Consider the following 25,212-nt stretch of genomic DNA (forward strand, 5'->3'; position numbering starts at 1 on the left):
ACGGCGGCAGGCAGCCCTTCTGTCGCCCCCTAGATTGCGCGCAGTCGCAATACAAGTCTGTTCCAACGGCCGCTGAGCGCTGCTGTCTGGCGAGAGTGTGGGGGGAATAAACTAACAACAAAAATAATAACAAAGTGACGCATCAAGAGTCCTCTTGCGCCATCATTACCACAGGCTGGGTCGAGCTGCTAAGGGAAAGAGAAGTCGGCCGTAAACAAGGAGGGGCGGCGAAGGAGCAGACAACAGGGAGGGGAACCGGGGTGTCTTTTTTTATCCAGTGACGCCCGTCCAGACCCCCGTTTTCTGGATGCTCAAGGAGAACGCTGCGCCACTGGAGCTTCCCAGTCTGCCTTTGTTATTAGCAGAGAGACGGGGCGGCGCGCTGGCAGCTCCTGTGTGGGCCCGGGAGGGCAGAGCAGCCCCTGAATCGCACCTCCATCCGCGGCCTCCTAGCTCACCCCGGAATTAAGAGAGGTCGGGACTAGGAGTAAGCAAGTGCGTGCCTCCGGCCTAGTCCCACCCATCTCCTATGTATACACACAGCTGTCATATATGTACAGGCAGCTGTCAAGTGCAAGCGGTGTCCATGAGCCGCCCCCCTCCTTCTCTTTCTCCCAAAGGGGAAATGTGCGCCCTATGCTGCCCCGTTTAAGGGGCAACTTCTTCAACTTCCCCACCCTTATGGATCATTTGTTGCCTTAAAGCCGGCATCTGCTCATTTGGAAGGCGGTGGAGTTTATCTGGCGGGGCGGGGGAGCATAAGTGGCACCCCCACTTGAAGGACCCAGTCTCCTTACCTGGCAGGCGCCTTTCTCCCCCACCTGGCATTGTGAGGATTAGGATAATCCGCCCCCAGCTCTACAAATGCCGAGGGAAGCCGTCATGCAGGCCCCACAGTTTCAGTACGACTTCTTCAGTGAGGAGAACTCCCCCAAATGGAAGGGTCTGCTGGTTGGTGCCCTGAAAAAGGTAAGAGGGGTTACAACATGGATGTTCAACCTGTGACAAACCAGTCTATTTCTGCAACACCCAGAGGCCACAGGCTGTTTTGTTACATGGAACCTTAAAAAACTCTGCCTATAAACTTTCCAATATAATTCAGCTACACATTTTCAATGGTTTTAATGTTATTTGTAAATGTAATTGCTATTGAAAAGTAAAACTCTGCTTGACCTTTTGTATACCAAGGCCTGTCTTTTTAAACAATGTAGCAGAAGGCAGCTAATTAACAGACCTCCAAATAATCATGCTTCTGCTACATAGTATCAAGAGATGGTACAAAAATACAGTTTTCAGTTGCAATTGCATGCACAAATACATTTAAAACCAATCATTTCATTTTAATGAATTGCATGTTGGTAAGTTTCTTAAAATTTTCATTCATTAGATAGCATTGTATTTGTGGGTTTTAAGTCCCCTTTTACATAAAAGTCAAATGACTACAGCTGTCCCCTGTCACTGGCCTTATTCACACTCCACACTAATTAAATGGATATGTATAATGGAACTTAGCTGGTCCAACTAGTCAGAAATGAAATCTCGGTCCTCTTTATGGCTGTGATATTTAGATGTCTGTTAAAACCAAGGCCAGATCTGATTTTAAGTACTGCAAGGGGCAAAAGTAGGTGTCAACTATGATCCTTTCCCACAGGTTCAAGGGTTTGTTCACTTTTTTTTCAGCACAGACATTTTCAGATGCAACAAGGCTTTTTTTTTTTTTTCAATTGCCTTCTATTTATTATTTCTAATGTATATTTTTCTAAAATTGAAGTTTAAACTTTAATGGTACTGTCTCTTGTGTTTGGCAGCTCAGCAATCCAGGTGCAGACCCTGAACTGTTACATTTTGCTACATTAGTTGATACATTTATCAGCAGCAGCTGTGGAATGTTAGCTGCTTTTAATAAAACTCCAGCATTATACTCAGCAGAGTCCAAGATAAGAAATGTAGTAACTGACATATCAAATTAGAACAGGTTACAGTGTCTGTGACTCCACCCTCTCCCAGAGCTGTTTTAAAGCAATATTAGAATACCAATCACAAATACAAATTAAAAAGCAATTGAATAAAATTATTGCTGGTGTCTGGAAGGTGAACAATGCCATAACGGTCACATTACTGTACATCTTATGAAAAACTTGTATAAAAAAAAATATACACCTAATTTTTATGTTGCTAGTGTAATACTCATTACAATAAAAGGTCTGCACATGCATGCAACCCAGACCAACAGAAAGTGATCCTTGGGAAAGTTTGGCAAAATGGCATTGCAATGCTCACTGGAATAGTACCTGGGCTGCCACGTTTTTCAGCCAAGAAGAGTTCTGGCTCAGGGTCTGAGGATATCAGTTAGAATCACTGGGGAGTGTACCCCTCAATGTTTAAATTTTAGACCTCCTCTAAGTGTTTTGAAAATGAAAAATTGAGTGAGTCATGTCAGACAGGTTTAGTAAAGGGAAACTTAGTAAATTATTATTTTTTTATGAATTTATATTTTTTTTTTCTCTGCAATGTAAACATATGTCTATTTTCTAAAATCACAGGTCCAAGCCCAACAACCAAATGTATATACATGTATTTGCTAGGTTCTTATTGTCATATTTAATCAGTCTTTTATTTCTGTTCAGCCATTCTTCTGTTTGTCTTCTATTCTGTCATTTAGGCCAATTCTTGACTTTTATGGATTTGGATCAATGATTCTAGCAATCTGGTGACAGACTAGTTTTAGCAGTTGAAATGACAGACTAGAGAGCTCCTGAACAAAAAATGTGAAATAGTAAAGAAAAAAAATTCAGATATTCATTGTTTCATAGCAGTGAAGATTCTCATTTATAATACATTATGGTACCCTGAAATTGCACATTATTTATACTTCTTACATGTCTGTAAATGTGTGTATTCTTTTTGCTTATGTGTAACACATTGAAAGACATATGCTGGCAATGCTATGGGATAACTGCATTCTGCAAAAATTTCAAATGTTCCTATTTCATATGTTAACTCTCTACGTAAAGTTATTTCATACCAGAATTGGGTTGCAGTGTAAGGTAGTGGAACATCTACACTTTCCATTCCTTTCCATATATTCTAAAAAAACAGTTTAATTTTGGGAGTCATAGACTACAAAAAGTGATCTTATCCAGTGAGAAGCTTGCTACATACTGCCTGTCCTCTGGGTTTGGCTACTAGTGAGGGGGCTAATGGTTGTGCTGGTCAGAGAGCTGGCATGACATTATTCCTGATGTCACAGAACCATTGATTGGAGGCGACTGCCCTGCAGACCGTTGCACATCTTTTTGGTGCCCAGCACTCCTCCTGGTTTTTATGGTCAGTGCTGGACATTCCTTTGCTTTGGGATTTTCACCTTTAGGGTTTCATTGCTCATCTGCTTGCAGCATTAGCATATTTGCAAAATAAAATATAAAAGGAAAAGCAGGTGAACTGTAGTATACGGCAGTTTCTTTTTAGTTGGGCAGATGAGCTAGAGGTATATGAGGCAATAACTTAGAAGTTTGTAAGACCTTTATTTAAAACAATAAATTCTTTTATCTTTTTAAGTTCATTTGTTTAGATGTTTTTAATTTAAACGTTATGTCTTAGACACTCAAAGCATCTATAAGAAATAGTGCCTACTGCTTTAAACTATGTAATATGGCTGTCTGTATATGCCTGAGGATACCTGTGGCACTAAGCAACTTCTATTGACTTTTGTCTTGAGAACTTCTTTGTGCTCTTCCTTCACTGATCTTCCCTGGAAGGATAAGCACTCACTCATGTGCAAAGTTCTCTGAACTTGGCACAGTGGTATGAATAGAAGCTACTGGGCCCCAGAGCAAAATCATTTTAGGAATAACTTTGGGGAAATTTTTTTTTTCATAATTTCGTGAAACTGCTTATCAGTTTGTGCCACATTGGGTCCCCTATACATCTTGAGCTTCCAGCAGCTACAGGGTATGCTTCCTTTATTGTATTAGGCACTTGCTCTAGCCCAGGTCTGCTGCAATAGCCTAGAGCCACCATTACTGTAGATATGACTGGCCTAACAGAGCTGACCTCAAAATCTGCAGCCATAACTCAGCTTCCAAGTTTGATATATTGTATCACTTTCATCATTCTTTAGGCAGTACAGTTTCTTTTTTTACCTTCATCAAAAATGGAGATAATGTTACTTCCATTGAGCTCCGAAAAAGTGCAACTTTTTGATTAATGGTAGTGGGGTAAACTGAATTTATAATACAAATTTAATATGCAACATTTAATTTTAAGTCATAGGCAGCAGGCACTCGCGTAAAAAGAAAAAATAGAGAGCCTGGGTGCTGTATTAAATAATACTGTAGCACAAAATAGAGTAAATGCCGCACTCACAGGTTTTAGTGGAAAAATAAAGATAGTTTATTTCAACTGTCCATCTAATAATTTTAAATAAAGGTATGCTTAGGGCAATGTGCTTTTATTTTTTGTAGTTCTGGTGAGCAAAATAGTCTTGTATGAACAATTACTTTTCTTCTTTTACTGATCTTTTCAGGCTCACAAGGAAGGAAAGCTGGTGTCATACTTTGACTGCACTTCATATGCCTGCCAAGTTGCCCTTTAATATGTGGCATGGTAATAAAGTAGAATCCTAATTAAATGCCCCCAGTTCTCCTGGTATTGACAGTTTTTTTCCCCTTCTCTGAATGTATGCCATTTTTACACAGTTCCCTGTAAAACATAAACTCAAGGTTCTACTGTAGCTGTGTATATAGTTTTGCTTTTGGGAAAGTTTCGATCTTGGAGCAGTGTAGGGGTTCACAGGAATCTTCATATTTGGTGCAGGTGCGACTGCACAAGTTAAGACTGAATTGAACTTGAAACAGAAGTCTTTATGGCATTGGGGGAACTGTAATCTTGACTCATGAGATCTAATTTCTGCTATGTTGTTTCTGTAGTCAGGCATGCAGTGAAGGACAGAGGGAAAAAATACTATTTTATTCTTTGGGTGAACATATATTTTAAGTTTACATTGCGTCATAAGTGTATATTAAAACACAGCAGGGGATCTTCAAAATGCTGGTATTATTTTACTTTGCATGAAACAGTGCTGTCGAATTTCTTTGGTATCAAAGCCGGAATTTTTCTAGTCTACGTGGTGGAGGGCTGGTAATGAAAGTCAGTTTTGGCCACACTCGCATTAAACCACACCCATATTAACACAAACATTGTTAAGCCTATGTCCCCATTAATGGAGGTAGCACTTCAAAAAGACAAATGGTTGGTGCTCACTGCACGGATCACCCATCAATCATATGTGAAAAAAGTTGTCAAATTAAGCCATACCTTTAAATCCATGACCTTCCTTTTCCCCTGTGGGTAGCCCAGCAACCCCCGCACATAATTACACACCTTAGTGGACCCCCTTACACCTATTTTCAAATGATAACAAACTTCAAAAACAAACCCCAGCCAGGTTCACCTCCCACAGGTAGCATAGGGCAGGCAGAGTGTGGCACACACAGGCAGGGTAGAGCAAGGCAGGCAGAGTATGGCACACACAGGCAGCTTATGGCAGGCAGAGTATGGCACACAGACAGCCTAGGGAAAGCAGTGGATATGGCAAGCAGAGTATGGCACACACAGTCATACATCTGAGGTTTAAACAATGGAGAGGCTTACAGGTGTGATCAGTGGAGGGGCTTACAGGTGTAAGCAATGCAAGGCCTTAAAGCTTGAATCTGAGGTGTAAACAATGCAGGGGGGGGGCAGTTAATCTCAGTAATTATAAAAAGTAAAGCTTACACAAAGGTAAGCAGTAACAACAGCCCGCAGTCTGCCAGTAGGACAGCACTACTATAGCATTTTTAATGTTAGAATGACAGATACATAGGCAGATACAATTTAAAATAAGAATAACAATAAAACCCTCGGAGCCCATATGGTTTTTAGTTGGCAGTGTCTGGAACCCTAATAACCAGATGGCTTTTTTAGTTGCAGTGTGGAACGAGCAGAGCAGGAATGCTAATTCACAAACACAGAGATTCCTTAGAATAGGTTGCTCTATATCAGTGCTGTCCAACTTCTGTTGTACCGAGGGCCGGAATTTTTCCGACCTACGTGGTGGAGGGCCGATAATGGAAGCCAGTTTTGACCACTCCCCTTTTTGAAACCGCACCCACTTGAAACCACACCCATGTTATCACATGACCATACCCATATTAATGGTTGTAGTACAGCAAAAACCTGCCATACTCTGCCTGCCCTACCCTGCCTGTGTGTGTGTGCCATACTCTGCCTTCCCTACCCTGCCTGTGTGTGCCATACTCTGCCTTCCCTACCCTGCCTGTGTGCCATTCTTGGCTGGTTTGTGCCATACTTGGCCTGTGTGTGCCATACTCTGCCTGTGTGTGCCATACTCTGCCTGTGTGTGCCATACTCTGCCTTCCCTACCCTGCCTGTGTGCCATACTTGGCTGGTTTGTGCCATACTTGGCCTGTGTGTGCCATACTCTGCCTTCCCTACCCTGCCTGCATGTGCCATACTTTCACTGTGTTTGCCATTCTTGGCTGGTTTGTGCCATACTTGGCCTGTGTGTGCCATACTCTGCCTGTGTGTGCCATACTCTGCCTTCCCTACCCTGCCTGTGTGTGCTATCATACTCTGCTTGCCCTATGATGCCTGTGTGTATGGCACACACAGGCAGCCTACAGTGACACAATGCTGGCACTGCTCCAACAGTCTGCACAATAACTATATATTAAAAAAGTTTTTAATTGCAGTACCACCTCAGTATATGTTCTTTTTGTAGTGTGCAGGGATTATTTGTGGGTTTCTACTGCTCCTGAGGTGTGAACAGGGGAACAATATGGGTGATTACAGCCTGAGCCTGAGGTGTGAACACTGCAGGGGGGGGTGAACAATGCAGAGATTAAAAGGTGTGAACAACACAGGGAATTACATATTTAAACAATACAGCCTGATTACAGCCTGAATCTGAGGTGAGAACCATGCAGGGGGGGGCAGTTAATCACAGTACTGATACCATTTAAAGCTTACACAAGAGTAAGCCATCAAAGCAGCCAGACAGGTGGGGGGCCACACAGAAGGGGGTCGCGGGCCGCCAGTTGGACAGCACTGCTCTATATCATATAAAAGTTAGTCATCCCCTTTTAGGGCCAGCTTTCTAATCAATCCTGCTAACAGACATATCAGTTCATAGATAATGAAGGAAGCTGCTTATATTTATTGGTTTGTGCAGATGGGATTAAGATGCAGCAATATATACATCTTTGTGGGTTAGAACCACTCAGGTGCTCACATTGTTTCTTCTAGTTTGGAGCAAGCCATGCCTGTGGCTACAGTCACAATATTTAGCAGTACTGGCTTCAGATAAAGCCTCTGGAATTTAACCACTGTCATCATGGTTTACTAAATCATAGTGGCTGCTTCCATAAAATTTACAAGTGGCAAACTATTTGGTGCCTCTGTGTTTTGTTAAGGCTATGGAGGTCTCAAGTAAGCCATACAGAATGGCTATATTGGTCAAGGAGAGTTTCCAGCCAGTTACTTGCACAAAAATTTTTGAGAGCTGACATTTGGATGTGTGCTTGATTGAGCGCTGTGTGTAGCAACTGGGTTTTTGCTGTCCAAAAGAATGGCACTCCATGTGATACAAATCTATTATAAGCAAATCTAATTTTTAAAATTGATTTCCTTTTCCTCTGTAATAATAAAACAGAACTTTGTACTTGATCCCAGCTAAGATATAATTAATCCTTATTGGAGGCAAAACAATCCTACTGGGTTTATTTAACGTGTAAATGATTTTTTAGCAGACTTAAAGAGATACTGACACCAGATATTTAAATATTTTGTTTACATCTATGATAACATTGTATTTGCTTTTACATTACCTATCCAGTCTCCATATTCCTTTGTGTGGAGGCTGCCATATTGGTGCAGCAGGAGTTCGTTTGCATTAGAAGCTATAGCTGACCGGCTGAGAAGAAACAGTAAGGTTTAGGAACTTCAAGGAACAATTACTTAAGCTGACCATACACGCACCGATGATATCGTACGAAACCTTGTTTCGTACAATATTTGGTGCGTGTATGGCAAGTTGGCGAGGCGACCAATATCGCAGAAGACTGCGGATATCGGTCGACTCGCCAATTGGGCGGATTAAAAGATTTTGATCTGGTGCCATTGAAGGCACCTGAGCAAAATCTACCTTCAGGACTGAATGGGCAGAAGGAGGTAGAAATCCTATTGATTCTACCTTCATATCTGACGATTCAGCCCTGAACGTCTGTGGAGGGTGGGAACGATCTTTTGTGTGGCCACCTTTACAAAATCAGCCCTACCAGCAAAAAAACAATCAACATGACCTATAGGCAGCTTTAATGTACGGCACATTACTATTTTGCAGAGGTAATTTTTTAGTGTCTGTACTGCATTAAGATACAGTGATTCAAATTACAGAAAAATCCCTTATCCAGAAAACCCCAAGCTTTCTGGATAACTGGTCCCATACTGCATTTAATAGGAGAAGAAGCCTGAATTTAATATTAATAATTCATACTTTCATTTTATAATGGTGCTTGAAAGTTTGCAAGCCCTTTAAAAATGTCTATATTTTTATATGTTGAAAAACAAGTCCTAAAAAGTATATGAAGAAAACCTAGTGAAACAAATAAAACAAAGTTATTTGGTCATGTATTTTTTTTGAAAAAAAATAAAAAATGATCCAATAACATAATTGCATGTGGCAAAAGTATGTGAAACATTCTCTCAGTATTTGGTGTGACCCCCCTCCCCCACCTTGTGCAGCATTAACTGCAACTAAATGTTTGTGGTAACTGTTGTCTTGCTCATCCACTCAGAGGAATTTTAGCCCATTCCTTCATACAGAACAGCTTAAGCTCTTGGATGTTTGTAGGTTTCCTCACATGAACTGCTCACATTTAGGTCTTTCCACAACAGTTCAGTTGGGTTAAGATCAGGACTTTGATGTGGCCTTTCCAGAATATTTACTTTATTCTTCTTTAACCATTCTTTGGTAGAAAGAATTGTGTGTTTTAATCGTTTAATCGACGTCTTGCTGTATGACCCACTGTCTCTTAAGATTCAGTTCGCAAACAGATGTCTTGACATTTTCCTTTAGAATTCTCTGGTGTAGTTCAGAATTGATGGCAAGCCATCCAGGCCCAGATGCAGCAATACAGGCCTCAACCAGAACACTCCCACCACCATGTTTTACAAGTGGAATACGGTTCTTCTGCTGGAATGCAGTGTTTTTCTTTCTCCAAATGTAACGCTCCTCATTTAAGCCTAAAAGTTCTATTTTAGTTTCATCTGTCCACAAAATTGCTGTTTAGTGTTTAAACATCAACATTATAAGACAGGCCTTTAGTTGCTAAGAAGTTACCCTGGGTTCTATTGTAACCTCTCGGACCTCTTAGACACCTTGCAGTTGGAGTTATCTTTGATAGCCAACCACTTCTGGCTCGGGAATTTCCTTCATTTGTACACAATCTGTGTGACTGTTGATTGGTGGAGTTCAGTTTTGGACCGTTCTTGTCAACTTGAGGAGCCATATTTCCGTCTTTTAAAACAGAAATATGGCTCCACTAGTGCAGAGAGCACCATTGCGCTCTCTACACTAGCGATGTGGCTGAGAAGGGCAGCATTGGAGGACCAATGCGACATTATTGTTGTCTTTGAGTACGTGTATGTATGTATGTATATGCATGGTTGTGTGTGTGTGTGTGTATGGATATATAGTTGTCAACATGGCTTGACAAATTGTACACGGCTTGCCTGAAACATCTCAAACTGTGATGTGATATGTCTTGCTATAAATTGGTGTACTCTTGTGCTTTATTTGGCTTGTTGCATCAAGTACTGCAGTTACTTACAACAACTGCATATTAGACTGCCCATTAATATAGGAATGCAACTAATGCTAAGTACAAACTAATACTTTTTATTCTGGTTTTCCCCCTTCCCCCCTCTTCATTTATTTATTTGCTTTTCCACTTTTCTTACATTTATATATCTTAAAAGTTTTATTTTATTTTGCTCTACCTTAGCTAATATCCCTTATCTGTCCTTGTGAAAAGCTAAAGCTGGGAACATACAGACAGCAAGGATGAAGCTGGCCAATTTTTAAACAAACAACCAAACTGTTAAGGGCCATGATAGTTACATTTAGTCCTGTCTGGTCTTTGTGAGAACAGAATTATTTTTATACTAGGAAGTTGAAAGTAAATCACAAGCACTAACAACAAGATGCACCTCGGTGGCTTGTTAGAGTGTCTGTTCCTGCGTTCCCATATGGTGGATCCTTGCTGCATTCCCCTGGAACAGATGCATCCCATTCTTCCCTATTGTGGTGTACTTGCACAGACATATGTAAGTGCCAAATAATGGTGGAACCCAGCATGCTGCATTCTACCTGTGTTCTGGTCTTACATGCCTGTGTGAGTACTGGCACATATAGAAGAATCAAATATATTAATTCCCATGCTCTGCTAAGGTGGAATGCAGGAAATCGCCAACAAATGGGTTGCAGGGAAAAGCTTGAAGTATTTAGACTGCAATGCATGGCATACAAAATCTTTGTTTTTATTTTTTTTAACCAGTTGTAACACTGGCACAGTTGACCTGTAATATTCAAGAAAGCTACATAGTAAAAGTGCCAGTTCTTTGCATAAATCAGAATGATCTTTCTGTTTATTTTTTTTAAGAAAGCATGCATATTTTCCAATTATTTACCCAACAGAGCAGGTAGCTTGTAAGCACTATTGACCCTTTACTGTTCTATTTCTGTGCTCATTAGCAACCCTACACTGTGACCTGCTTGGTGACGTTAACTCTGTTGTTTACAGTTCTACTTGCGTGAATTGCACTACATTTTTTTTAAGTACTTGGCAGGGTAATTGTGTGTGCTTGTGTATGTTTTTCCCCTCCCTGTCCAATGTTTTCTGGAAAAGAAATAAGGATTTTGTGGCATAAATATATTCTGGGAAGGGGAAAAAAAGTTCTTTTATTAAATTTACAATAATTCTAACATATTTTTTTATTCATGAAAAAGGCTGCAAGGGTGTCTTACATAAACTTCTGCATAGATGTCCATTATCAGAACATTTGATCTGCTGCAAAAGAAAACAGTGATTTTTTTTTTTAATTGATATTTTTATAGTATGCTTGAAAATGTACAATATTTTGCATAGGTTAAAATCTTCTTAGACCAGGCAAACACCTCAAGGGTGATCAACCTTCATGCTGTATTGCAGCATCAGCAGTTAGTCTGCTACAAGTTAGAAAAAAAAGGATAGCCCTGATTAGTTGCTATTGGCAACGGCACCTTTTCTATGTTACACCTGTTGATACAGAGTAAAATTCAGATAACTTTTTAGTAAAAAAAAAAAAAAAAAGGAAAACTCAGACATTGGAGACATGGTTGAGCAGTAACGCACAGGCAGGAGAAAAATATTTAACCCCAAAATTAAGTTTTTATAAACAGAAAGTAATAACACTTTTAGCACAATTTGCATAGAACTTGTTGAAACCAGGCTAGCACAGCTAATTTTATACTCCATGAATTAAATGTATTTGTGTCCAATGCGCATGACGTCATGTTCCGTCTCACTTCAGCACCGTGTCACGCTGTATACCCCACCCCCCGGTCCATTGCCAGATTTATGCAGAAACACTCTGGCGATGGCTGGGGTTTTTTTTTTTTTTTTTTTGAAAAATAAATCTATTAAATAAGCACTTATAATATACTATATATAAATACCTGCAGTCAGGTGGGTCAAACAGTCTGCATAGATATAAGTATTTTCTCACAGACTGCAATAGGGAACAGTGTGGTGAAACTTGGTGTAAAGTTTATATTGTTTTTCTCTTTAATTAAAAAGGAAACCTTAAGGGCTCTGGCACACGGGAAGATTAGTTGCCCGCAACAAATCTCCCTGTTCAAGGGCGACTAATTTCCCCGAAATGCCATCCCACCAGCGAAAATGTAAATCACCAGTGGCATGGCATACGCAGAAGTTTCCTCTCAAGACAAGCGCCGCGTATGCCATCCCACCAGCGATTTACATTTTCGCCGGTGGGATGGCATTTCGGGGAGATTAGGCGCCCGCGAACAGGGAGATTTGCTGCGGGCGACTAATCTCCCTATGTGCCAGAGCCCTTAAAGGAGAAGGAAAGTTAAAATCTATTAAGCACACTATTAAATAGTACTACTATTGCTGTGTAAAAATGCTATATTCCTGGCTTGCCTAATGAAAGATTTACAGAGATACACATACTAGAACTTACATGCTTGTTTCAGTGAATGGCGCCGCCATCTTGTCCAGCATGTCTGTATGGGCTGAAAAGCACAAGCCAGCTCCCCGCTCCTGTCACAAAGATTTTGCAGCTCCCTGCCTCCTGCCCCAAGCTCCACAAAACCCCCCGCTCCTGCCACAAACCCTCCGCCGCTCGCAGCACCTGCCCCCCCGCTTCCCCCACCTGCATGTCACAGAGTTCGGCGACGCTGCATCGCCATGGCAACCGGACGCTCTGCTGTGTGCGCATGCGCCACCTGCATTTACAAGTCACCAAGTCTTGAGGGAGCGATGCATTATGGGAATCTTCTCTACCCAGCTCAGCGTTTTTTTTTCCTGTTAGGCTTCTGGTCTTCTGAACGGGTGAAGTATGGGGAGACTTAAGGGCACTATTGCCTGCAGCTTGAGATTAACTCTTTATTAGCCTTTCCTTCTCCTTTAAATAGTATTTGACAAAACAATTATTGTGTCATGCTAAATGTGAGATTTGATGTTTTGGGGCACAGGTGTCCAGAAAGGCACAGGCAGTCAGGCGATTAGTGCTGCACGGTCAGGCACAGTCACCAGGGGCCACATAAAACAGCCAGAAAAACGGAAAGGCACTCTCCCCTAGACTCCATTTTAATCAAATAATTTACATTTTTAAAAATGGTTTCCTTTTTCTCTTTAATAATAAAACAGTACTTTGTACTTGATCCCAACTAAGATATAATTAATCCTTATTGGAGGCAAAACAATCCTATTGGGTTTAATTACTGTTAAATAATTTATTTAGCAGACTTAAGATAGGAGATCCGAATTACGGAAAGACCCCTTATCCAGAAAACCCCAGGTCCCCAGCATTCTGGATAACGGCTCCCATACCTGTACTAACTTATATGTGGATATTTCAGTGTATGAAACAATATAATATCCTTAGGAGAAATACAAATGTTTATCCCTGGAAGAAAAGTCATATTTAAGTTCTTACAAGTGCTGTCTGTTGTTACCGGACTCACTAAAACTCATGTATTATAAAATATAGTGTACTCCCTGTTGTAAAATGTAATGATTTTTAAAACCTAGTTTGAGCACTGCTTTACAACAATGTGAGGAAGTGGTGGTCCATTGGAATAAAGATAAACATTTACATAACAAAATGGAGCAGGCCAAGGATAACTGGCATTAAAGGTTGACCATGGATGACCAAAATATTTACTTCATTTTGATACATCAAGCTAATCCCTAAAAAACTAGACCAGGGCCAAGAATGAATGTTGCAATGCAATCATTGCATCTAACTGAGTGGTGAGACGCATTTAGTCTGGACAGAGGATGAAAATCAAGTGCAGTTTGACATACACTCTGGTGAATGAGGTGATCTCAAATGGCAAGTCAAAGGCCGGGAAGCAACCAGTTGCTAGACATTTTGCTATAAAAGTTGCCTATTGTCCGCTGTATGGCAATTGCTCACATATGGCACCCTAGGAGGGGTAGCAACAGACATAAACTATTGCTGCAATGGGTATCGAATTGGTTTAACAAATTTACAAACTTTGGCACCCTAATTGTGCCTTTGTAGTATACGTGTTAGTATATAGCATTAGACCTGACAAGTATTACCCCCTTTACTGAGTTGCATAGTGAACATCCACACACGTGGCGATTTTCGCAGTCTTCTGCGATATTGGTCGACTTGCCATATACGCACTGAATATCGTACGAAACAAGGTTTTTTTTTTTCCTCATCAGTAGTGCAGAGAGCACATTTTCTGCATTAACTATGCATCCCCTTCAACCCACTCCCAAGTGCTTGTGATGCAGTTGTCTCGGTTGCTGGGTGTTTACCCTTGCTTTGGATGGGATCCCTGAAAACTCTTACCATTTTTCCTGCCCATAGAGTTAAAAAAATGCTCTAACTGTTTTTGGCTACCAAGTGGTGGCAAGTGTTGTCTTGTGCATAATAGAGACCCTCTTGCCTGGATATGTAGCATTGCCATCAGATGTGAAGTGACCCTGTCTGTAAATAAAGTGTGTTTTTGTTTAGGTAAATGCTATTGCTTAGAAACCAAGAGCTTATACTTGAATTCTGTGGGATTAATGTGTGCAAAAACCCATGTTTATAGTGAGAGGCACCTGTGCATTTTTGGGTACAATTGCTGGTTCATGACTTCTACACCTGTGGGTGTACTTCCTATTCCTATGAAAAGTGAGTTATCCATAACTATCTGTATGCAAGTCTTGGTCAAAGTGTTTATGCAGTTAACATATTGGCTTCTGTAGTTGCCAGTTAGTCTTTTTTGTAGTGAGCCTTATATGTTTTATCTTAACTACTATAGTCAAAGCTGCTGAAGCTGTATGGTTTAACTGCCATAGCTCATGGTAGTTTTTTGCTTTGGGATTTGTTGTTTAAGTTATTTGAAGTTATTTTCTTTGGGATTTGTTGTTGCGAATACATGAATATAAATTTTGCTATTTTCCTGTAATTAGGCAGTATCTGTAAATATTATAGTCACACTTGGTTCCCCAGACTGTAGTACAACCCTAATGGCAGCCCTGCCTGTTGTACATGAAAACACTTCATTTCCAAAACCTTTAGCTTGCTTTTTCTCAAGCAGCTCATGGCTTCTTTGCTGTCTCATATTGGCATGCAAAATTTGGTGTTATTTTGTGGAATCTATTCTGTCCTATATATGTACAGTGTCTCCTTCTTTGCTACTGGCTGCCCTTCAGCCCCAAAGCATAATCTACCCCCAAATTTTTTTCCCCCAATAAAATGTTGCACCTTTTCCTACAAACAAACTTCTCATGATTGTTGCAAAAGAGTTTTGTTTCCAAGTTGCTGTTTTGTGGTGAGGGCATGGGCCTCCTCCTAATGACTCTTCCATGCAGATCATTTTTGTGTAAACAACAATGCACTGTGGAACAATGTGCAACGCCACTCCTGTGTCAGCCAGCCACACTTTCCTGCAGGTCCTTTGCAGTCATATGAGGGTTTGCCTTTGTGGCTAGCAAAAGACTAGTTGTCTCAGAAAGTTGCCTTGCTCTTACAGATCTTTCCTTGATTCCACAGTGTCCTGACATTTTTTGATCACATTATGGAGAATGGAAAACTGTGCTTTCCAATCCCTTTACAGCCCCTCCCGGCTTTGTAGTCGTCATTTAGCTTTATTTTCAGACCCTCGGTCATTTGGTTAGAGGAGCTCATGAGTGACAGTCCAAAGTTTGGGGTGGCCAAGATTTTATTAGGCTCTTCAATTATCAGCAGGTGACAACTCCTAATGGCTATTAAAGCCTAATTAGATAATTTGAGACAGGGATCTTGCAAAAAGTGTTTATGGTTGGACAAGTGGAAGGCCATCCAATTTTACTCATGCCACAGTTACTATTTTTTGACAAGTTTGTTTAATACGCAGAACCCTGGAAAATAAATTACTTTACAAAATTAACTAGATATGTAATTTGCCCAGGGGTGTCCAAACTTTTGTAGTTAAACATAATTAGGTTATTGTGAGTAAACAGCACTCATGCAATAATAGGTTGTACAAATAGCATGTATACCGTATGGTTTTTAAATATTGTCTATGTACAGCCCCAGTTTTCTGCAAGCAAGCAAGGTATTTTTTTGACAGCATTGACAAACTGCGTCCTTGAAATTTTAACATTTACTGCAGAAATGTGTTTTTAAAAAAAAAAACAAAAAAACAAAGCACCGAATCCACTTTTCAGATGTGTAAATTAGGACATGGAAGGGTTACAGATGTTTATGTGACAAAAATTCACGTGATTTTAAGGATGCTAGCCACTTATATCCCTTATGAGCAGATCCTTGATGTTAGGCAAGGTAAGTTAGGAAAGCCCTTGATGGAGAATGATGGAGGTACTTGTCAGCTATGAACTCAGCAGTAGCAAATGCCAGGCAACAGGAAGGGCCAGAAAGGTAATGTCTTGTATCAAAAATAGTATAAATTCATTGAAGGCGAGGAATCCTGGAAAAAAAATTCACAATCACTCCTTAAATTTTCATTTATGTGGAATATGCTGAAGTTCACACACTGGGTTCTACAGTACAGTCAAGGCAGTATACTGATTAGCTTTCAGGCAGGGCAATCTACTTATGTTTAAGCTGCACCTTTATTTTTTAACTTTTTACTTACTGCCTTTAAATGTAAAACATCTTTGCATTTCTAAATAGATTTACGTACATTTTACTATAACCTGAGGCCACATGTGTACTAGGTAAACTAGGTCTCCCAGGTTGGCTCTACAGTAGCTGAGATAAGCAATCTTCAGTTAAAATGTAGGTAATTCAAAGCTGATGCTTTGTATCTTACACGTTTTTATACACATATGGGATCCATTTTCTGGAAATCCGTTATCCAGAAAGCTCATAATTATGAAAAAGCCTGTCTCCCATAGACTCCATTATAAAATATAACTAAAATATAATTAATCCTTATTAGATGCAAAACAATCCTGTTGGGTTTAATGTTTTATTGATTTTTTTAGTTGACTATGGAGGTTTGAAGATCCAAATTACAGAAAGACCACTTATCCAGAATACCCCTGCTCCTATACCTGTAACTTTTTAATCTCTCTATTTTGTTCATGCTTTTACATTTTCCCTAGCCCATTATAGTAGATAAGCCAAAAACTTGTTTTCCAATTGTGCTTCTCGCAGCTTGCTTAACAGACCTATGAGAAGGCAATATAATTCCTGGAATTGTGGCTGTCCATGTGACCTCCCATAAGTAGACAGTTGTAACCATAAAAACCACACCGACGGAAAGATGAATAAACAATTTCACAGTATGTGTTCCTCTTCAGGCATCGGTTATAAGAAAGTTCTGTTTTTTTTTTTTTTTAAATGCTACTTTTCCCCTTTAGTTTTAATATTTTCAGAGTAATAGTTTAAAGGAATACTGTCAAAATGCATCAGTTAATAGAGCTTCTCAAGCAGAATCCTGTATGGAAATCCATTGTGCCTGATTCTAAAAGCTCAGAATTAGACACAATGCACTGAAAAGGCTGCCAATATTACAACTAAAAAAACTAAATTTGTTTGTTCAAGAATATGTTAAATTTTAAAAGCTCTTACCTGTGCAGTATAATGCTGGTAATGTCTTAAGGGGCATGCCTCACCATCTTGTTGATTTAATCATAAAATATGTATTTTTTTCCTGCTGTAAAAATTGTCATGCTTGTTGACAGCTGGGCATCTAAAACCAATTTGTAAACTTGCATTATTAACCTCTGTATAAACAAATCACTTTCTTCCCCTATCTTGCAGTCTTTATTTGACTTTGAGATAAGGAGCAGCCTAATATACCTAGGAGAGAAAATCAACAGCGTGCATGAAGCCAGCAGATGGCAAATCAATCTACCTTCTAATTATTTTTGTGGTAAACAGAGACAATCTGTCTAGTATACCACATATTAGTAGGCTAACTCTATAAATAGCATTTCTAAAATGGGCATCATACATTAATCTAAATTGTTTTCAGTTCATTTGTTTTTTCGGCTGAATCTTAGGTTAGACATCAATTAAACATAACCAGGCTATCCTCTTTTGCCATACTTATAGGTGATGTATTACCATTATGATTATGGCAAAAAAGGCATTTGCTGTAATGAAAGCTGATTTCAGAAAAAAAGTTGTTCAGAGCTGTAGGTTTTGACACTAGTAACTGTTGAAGCCTTGTGTGAAACTGACAGAGCAAAAGTGTTGAGTAGAATACATAAGTTTCTGCAAAGTTGACACTTGGTCTTGGTGGCTTTCGCAACCACTTTGCGTTATGGGATGGGCAAGTGATTAAAAGGGGTGGGTAATGTTGCTGCCCAAGACAGGAAATGTACCAGGGGTGCCTTATTACACATGGCATTCTTACACTACATAAACTTTTCTTGAAAAGGGGAGATGTTTATCTATGTAACTGTGATGCCCAAAGGAGAGAGCCTTGAAATTGATATAAAGTGAGAGACTGATCTTGTAAACAATAAACTGTGACATCTATTTTGAATGGAGAAGGAAAGGCAAAATCACTGGAGTACGCTAAATTTTAGACACGTCCCAGTGATTGTAAACGCTTACCTGATACCCCTGGCCTGTACTCCTGTTAGGAGAAAACTACACCGGGGGTTTTAGGTAATCTATTAAAGTCATTAGTGGTGCCTAACATTTTGACACCTGTCAGTGATGTAGCCTTTCCTTCTCTTTAAAGTGACTTTTTAAATATATGTGAAAACAGGCCTGGTACTGCCTCTCTAGTTTACCTTGCAAGCTTTCAAGGAGGATCTTTACTATACCTTCGTGACTTGTGCATTTTAATATGATGTTTTGAACGCTGTATTTGTTTGACTGCTTCATAGTACATATAAGATGCACTTTTATTATCTTCAAGTGATAAAACTATTGAATGGGTTTAGCATTTTCATGTTAATATATCGGCATGGCTTAAAGGCAGTGATCCGCAACCAGTTGCTCCCCACCCCCCTTGTTGCTCCCAGTGGCCTCAAAGCAGGTGCTTATTTCTGAATTCCTGGCTTGGAGGTAAGTTTTAGTTGCATAAAATTCTGTACTGTGTACAGAGCCTCCTGTAGGCTGCTAGTCCACATCGGGGCTACCAATTAACCAATCACAGCACATATTTGGCACCCCATTATTTTTTTTTTAATGCTTGTGCTGCTTCCCAGCTCTTTTGGAATGTGGCTCAGGAGTTTAAAAGGTTGGGGATCCCTGACTTAAAGGGGTAGTCCTTCTTTACGTTAACTTTTAGCATATTACAGAATGCCCTGTTTTTAGCAACTATACATGGTCTACATCTTGTATAGTTTTAAATGGTTTGCATTTTCTAAATTGCTACTGTTGAAATCCACATAAATATACTGTAATCGTTTCAGGTTCAAGAGCAAGTCCATCCCAACCTTTCATCTGCTGAAGATGCGCTCCAGTATGTTGAAGAGTTAATCCTGCAGCTGCTAAGCATGCTTTGCCAAGCGCAGCCCCGCAGTGTCCTGGATGTTGAGGTACTTTAAAATAGTTTATATATTGATCTAGTCGTAAAGATGCCACTTAAAAGTACTGCATTTTATTCTATTTTCAGTAGCTGCAGTGGTGAGTGTCCAAAATTATTCAAGGTCTATTCTGCAGTGAGATTACTTCTGCTTACACTTTATATTTCCCTTATAACCATAAATGATTTCCTTTATAAAAAAAAAAATAGAATTGTCTGGTTAATAGAAAGTTACCACATGTACTAAGTTTTGACAATTATCAAATAACCCCATTAATACCAGAAAAACTGTCTTTGCAAATTAAATAATATTTTGCCCTGTAAAGAAACAAATAATTTCTATGTTCAAGTTTTCAAAAAATCCAGTTGTTCCTTGAAAATTATTGTAAACAATTCAGTGTATTGCATGTCTTGCTTGAGTTTCTTTACACGGCACCCAGGATTATACAGAGAATGCTTCTTATTGGGTTGTGCCTTATACATTTGTATATAGCTGCATCATTACCTCCCCAATATAGATATATTAGGTTACTCAAATAAATTTACCTTGTGGATGGGTTCTTTTGATGTTTTGGGAAGAAGGATGTCTTAAGGCACAAGCCCGAAAAGCCTAAACTAAGGTATGTCCTAATTTAATAAAATTAGTGAACGTTATTTTACAGCAGTAATTTGTATTTATTCATATGGATTTGTACTGCTTTTAATCCCTGGTACAGGTTTGGGACCTGTTATCCAGAATGCTCGGGACCTGGGGTTTTCTGCAGTTAGCAGAGATTGTCACTACGTTTAGCTCCTTTGCCGTCTATGGAGATAGACGGAGCAAGTGTGCATGCTCTTGTGCTTGCAGTTACTTTTAAGTTAACCACAAAAGCCCCTGCAATACAAACTTTTGTTTCAATGTAATACACACTATCAATTTTATAAAGCTTTTTAAAAAAATGGTCATGTCTAATTCAGTGCTGAACACCTTTACAATGGCTTGACAATGCTATCTTTTGGGGATTGCCAGTTTTAGATTTGTATGTATATTTGTATTTGTTTTCATTTCTGCGGTATTCCAAAATATAAATACAGAAATCATGAATGTTAAAGGGGTTGTAAACCCAGCCATGATGCTGTCTCAGATGAGATTCTCATTTGAGAATTGTTTGTGTCTTAAAGCAGTAGCTGGCTGTGGAGATTTGGGGAAAGGTTTAGGAAAAGTTTTTGGGTGCAATATTGCTTTAGGAATACAACCTTGATGTTGCTGGACTACAGCTCCCAGCATACCTCTACCTTCATTATATGTAACATTATTCTGGAATTTGTAGTCCAGCAATAACTGAGTTAACTTTGGTTGAGCAGTGCTGTGCAGCAGGATTTACATCCCCTTTAAATATCTGATTTTATGACCTGTGGGTCACTTGGTTGCATAGCTACAAATCTAAATGAGTCCATGTAAGCCTGTCTTTGGCAGGAGGGAGCTTAAAGTCCAGAAAATGTGCATCAATGTATTTGTGGGTATGGTTGTGTACTGGCCATTTTGGTCATTGTGGTGGTGGTATGATTGACACTTCTAAAGCTATTGTTTGAAAGCATGTGAACATCATGTTCTGAGCTATGTCTAAGTCTTAAGCAATGGATATATTAGGTAGGGACGCACCGTATCCAGTTTTTTGGGTTCGGCCAAACCCCCGAATCCATCATAAGGGATTCGGCCGAATACCGAACCAAATGCTAATTAGCATATGCAATTTTCCACTTCCGTGTTCATGTGGCATCATTTAACCTATCCAAATCCGAATTAGAATATGCTAATTAGGATTCTGTTCAGCCAGGACCGTGGATTCAGCTGAATCGGAACCCTGCCGAAAAAAGTCGAATACAGAACTGAATCCTGGATTCAGTGCATCCCTAGTATTAGGCCTCAGGAATGAATTCATTAGCAGAATGCTCAGTTCAGCTTTATAGGTGTATGGGCTTGGTGTGGGTAAACCTAATGACTTAATGGGCCAGCGCTATAGAAAAAAGAAAAGTTGCAGGACTTTCAGACATATTTAAAATTGATTGACAGCCCCATGGCTGTTAGGGAAATACCACCTTTCTTTAGAGTTTATCAAAGTGGGTTTTTTTGTACTCATAGGAACGTGTGCAGAAGAGTTTTCCTCACCCCATTGACAAATGGGCGATTGCTGATGCTCAGTCTGCTATTGAAAAGAAGAAACGTAGAAATCCATTGTCTCTTCCTGTAGATAAAATCCATCCATTATTAAAGGTAATGCATATATGTCAATCTATTAACCTGTCCATATGGTTTTTGACAGCATGTCAGGCTTTGTACAACTGAGTAATATAAATCAGGAATGTTTTAAGAATACTGTGATTTAACACAAAACATCATCTCAAAGTTGTACTAATGTGAGAAAATGTATGGTATTTTTTCCATTCTTAAAGAAGACGTAAAGGCTAAATGACTAGTGGGTGACAAATGTTAGCCCCCCCCCCAGTGATTGTAATCACTTACCTGAAAACCCTGGCTGGTGCTCCTGCTATGAGAAAAGTGCACCGGCCCAGGGATAATAACGATGAGCGATCCTCTTCCTTACTTCTCCTTTTCCAGTGATCACAGGGCCTGCCCATACGCAGTTAAGCGAAGAGGCCGGCTTACTTTTGTTCGGCTTTTCACTCTACTGTGCATGCGCAAAGACCTAAGGAGGAAGAGGAACACTCACGTACACCCCAGGGTTTGAGGTAAGTGAGTACAATTACGAGGAACCCCCAGTGATTGTAACTTTACCTCTCTTTTTTTTTTTTTTTTTTTCAAGTTTTAAAAAATCAACACATTTATCAATTTGACAATCGACAGTTTGTTGGGTAATTTGCTCAAAGGAACCAAACACGCTAACACGCCCTCGGGAATTGGCACCTACTCTGGAATCAGCCTTTCCCTGTGCCTGCAGATGGGCAGATTTTGGCGCTAAAAGTCATATTTGCATGTTTCGTGTCCATAACTTCTCCCAGTCTGACAGTGTCTCGTGAAAGGCTTTTTTTTTTTTTTTTTTTCTTTTTTTTCATTTTAAAACCAAACTGTATGAAGTTTTGTAGTTTAACTCAAAAACAGTAAACATTGTTTTTTTTTTTTTTTTGGTATCCTTCTAATATTACATTTTAAAATGTATATTACCAAAATATAAAGTTAATAACTTTATCCATATAATAGCACAAACCCAATGATATATATATATATACAACTTGGTTAATTTCAGGTTGACTTGTAACTAATGATTTTTTGATTTTTTTTTTGTTTTCCAGGAAGTCTTAGGTTATAAAATTGATCATCAGGTATCTGTTTACATAGTTGCAGTATTAGAATACATTTCTGCAGATATTTTAAAACTTGCTGGGAATTACGTTCGGAATATAAGGCATTATGAAATTACAAAGCAAGACATAAAAGTTGCAATGTGTGTTGATAAGGTAAGTTATCTATTGATTTTTCAGCTTGCTCCACTGCTGTTGCTTTTTAAAGTATTTCTTTTCTTCACAGAAGTTAGGGATTTAAGTAAAATAATAAAAATTAAAATAAAAAAATACTTTGTGGCCCTCACACATAGAGCTGGGCGGTATGACCAAAAATTTATATCACGGTATTTTTCAAAATTATATCGGTGTCACGATATTTGACGGTATTTTTTTTTTCCATGCATGATTAGGTGTTAACCGCATTTCCTAATAAATTAGAGAATAATTACTGCAGTATTGAAAATCAGAGTCAGGCAAGCAAAGGATCTGCAACAGAAAGTTGTAAGGTAAATCAGGCAGGCTTAGTTTCCCAGGCAAGGCCGCAGACAACATAGCACAGGAGGAGGCGTTTGATAGCTTTAAATACCCCCCACGCATGCGCAGAACCGGCGCCGTCAGCACGTCACGGACGTGCACACTTCGACATGTATGTGCGCTTTGACGCACGCGCAACGGGACGCGCGCGCACGCAAGGAGGCGCGCAAGACCAGCCCGCACGGGTGAGTACCCTGACACCCCGGTATTGCGGTATCTGAAAAATGAATATAGTTTAAAAAAAAAAAAAAAAAAAAAAAAAACACCGGTATTCGGTATTAAACGGTATATCGCCCAGCCCTACTCACACAGTAAAGCAGTTTTGTATATGCTTACCAATGATATGAAAATAGTGTTTCAAGCACTGATTCAACACTATCTAAAACAGTAAATACACATTAACCTAAATACTGACACTGTCCTTGAGTTTGGGCATCCAGGATATTCTAGCAGAGCAAATAGCCATTTTACTCAAATCTCGCTCTAACTGGCATTCAGGCTGGCCACCTGACCACTGCTCCAGGCATTTAAAGCGACCAGACCTTTTTTTTAACTGTTGAGATACGCATTATTCTAAAGGGGGATACAGTTTTCTACATAGATTCTTCCAAAGATGCTGGCCAATATGGTTATAAAGAGCTCCGAATTAATCTTTGTGTATTTAATATTTATTGCATTGGGATTAGTGCCCTTTAACGCTTGCTATAATAAACTAAAACTCATTGTTTTAGAAAAACATACTCTGCTTAATTTTAGCAGTTTATGTAGTTATAACTTGTACAATTTTATTTTACTTGGAATGGAATAAAAGGGATAGTAGTTTTTATGTGTATGTTTTTATGCTTTTTTTTTTTTTTCATTGTTTTTGAATAATGCCTTGGTTTATACGTACAGGTATTAATGGATATGTTTCATCAAGATGAAGAAGACATGAGTGTACTGTGCTTAGCTGATGAAGAGCCATCTACTTTAGGTGAACAAACCTACTATGACCTTGTCAAGTCTTTTATGGCAGAGGTTAGACAGTACATAAGAGAACTGAACCTCATCATCAAAGTGTTCCGGGAACCATTTGTATCCAGCCCCAAATTATTCTCTAGTCATGTAAGTACTGTTTTAAACCAGCAAGGCTTACTCTGTTCACAAAAATTAGTTTTTTTTCCCATTAGCATAATAAACCTACACCAAACATTAGAAGTAATGGAAGAGTCATATGAATGTACACTGCTTGTACTTTTTTGATGGCAAACGCATCAAATTTACATTTTGCTGGCAAACGTTTTTATGTTTCTAAATTTTAATACGCATTTTAAAGGAATGAGGGCTGATTTTGATTGCTGCATGTGGATGGTATTTATTCTAGTTCATTGCTAAACCTTCTGTTGTATTATGGAATAGAAATTAAATATACACATTAAAGGCAATTGTATTAAAATAAACTATGCTAAATATTCTAGAATTGGTAAATTTGGTATATTTCTGAGAGGGTACAATTTTAAAATACACTCAAAATAATTAATGAAAATAGTGTGGTTTAGTAAGCAGCCAGGGGGTAATATACAGTAATAACACATTTAGGACTTATTTCAAAAGACAATTTTTTGACTTCTGGTAGGACCCTGGGGAAGCAAAGACTGACTTTGGTACAGTGTACCTATGTATTCTTTCAGTTTGGATCATGTGTAGTGTCATAGTTCAGAGAGAGAGAGTTCTGACTTCTCTTATCCTTTAAAATGAAATGTACCAAAAATGATGAGCAAGTTTCTGAGAATCTGCTTAATCTGTGACTGGCAAGTTGGATTTCTTCATACTTTCAGTAATGACTTATACTGCTGTGATTTCTAAAGGGCAACGTTGTGAGTCTTTCATTTAGGAGACACCAGGACCTAAGAATTGCTGGAACAAGACAGAGGGCCAAAGATCTAGAGAAGCAAGAACAGAACTGCTACAGCAGAATGGAGCAGGCATGCAATAACACTGATAAAATGGTGCATTCACAAACTAGTTAAGGCAAACATAAAAAGAGTTAAGGACAGGTCATAGTACTCAATCTACACAGGCAAGAGCTAGCCAGAAGCCAAGAGGTCTCTGGT

At 39.2% G+C, this 25,212-nt stretch overlaps 1 protein-coding gene across 1 annotated transcript in view; it reads left to right on the top strand.

Moving 5' to 3' along the window:
• sos1 (SOS Ras/Rac guanine nucleotide exchange factor 1) overlaps positions 1-25,212 on the top strand; it is a 56,743-nt gene continuing 31,531 nt past the window's right edge. Inside the window, exons 1-5 of the mRNA XM_002933875.5 lie at positions 1-969; positions 19,191-19,316; positions 21,426-21,557; positions 22,595-22,759; positions 24,014-24,223. Of these exons, the coding sequence (XP_002933921.2) occupies positions 865-969; positions 19,191-19,316; positions 21,426-21,557; positions 22,595-22,759; positions 24,014-24,223 (738 nt within the window). The 5' untranslated portion in view covers positions 1-864. The remainder of the gene's footprint in view (positions 970-19,190; positions 19,317-21,425; positions 21,558-22,594; positions 22,760-24,013; positions 24,224-25,212) is intronic.

This window comes from Xenopus tropicalis, chromosome 5, assembly GCF_000004195.4.
Source record: "Xenopus tropicalis strain Nigerian chromosome 5, UCB_Xtro_10.0, whole genome shotgun sequence".
NCBI lineage: Eukaryota > Metazoa > Chordata > Amphibia > Anura > Pipidae > Xenopus > Xenopus tropicalis.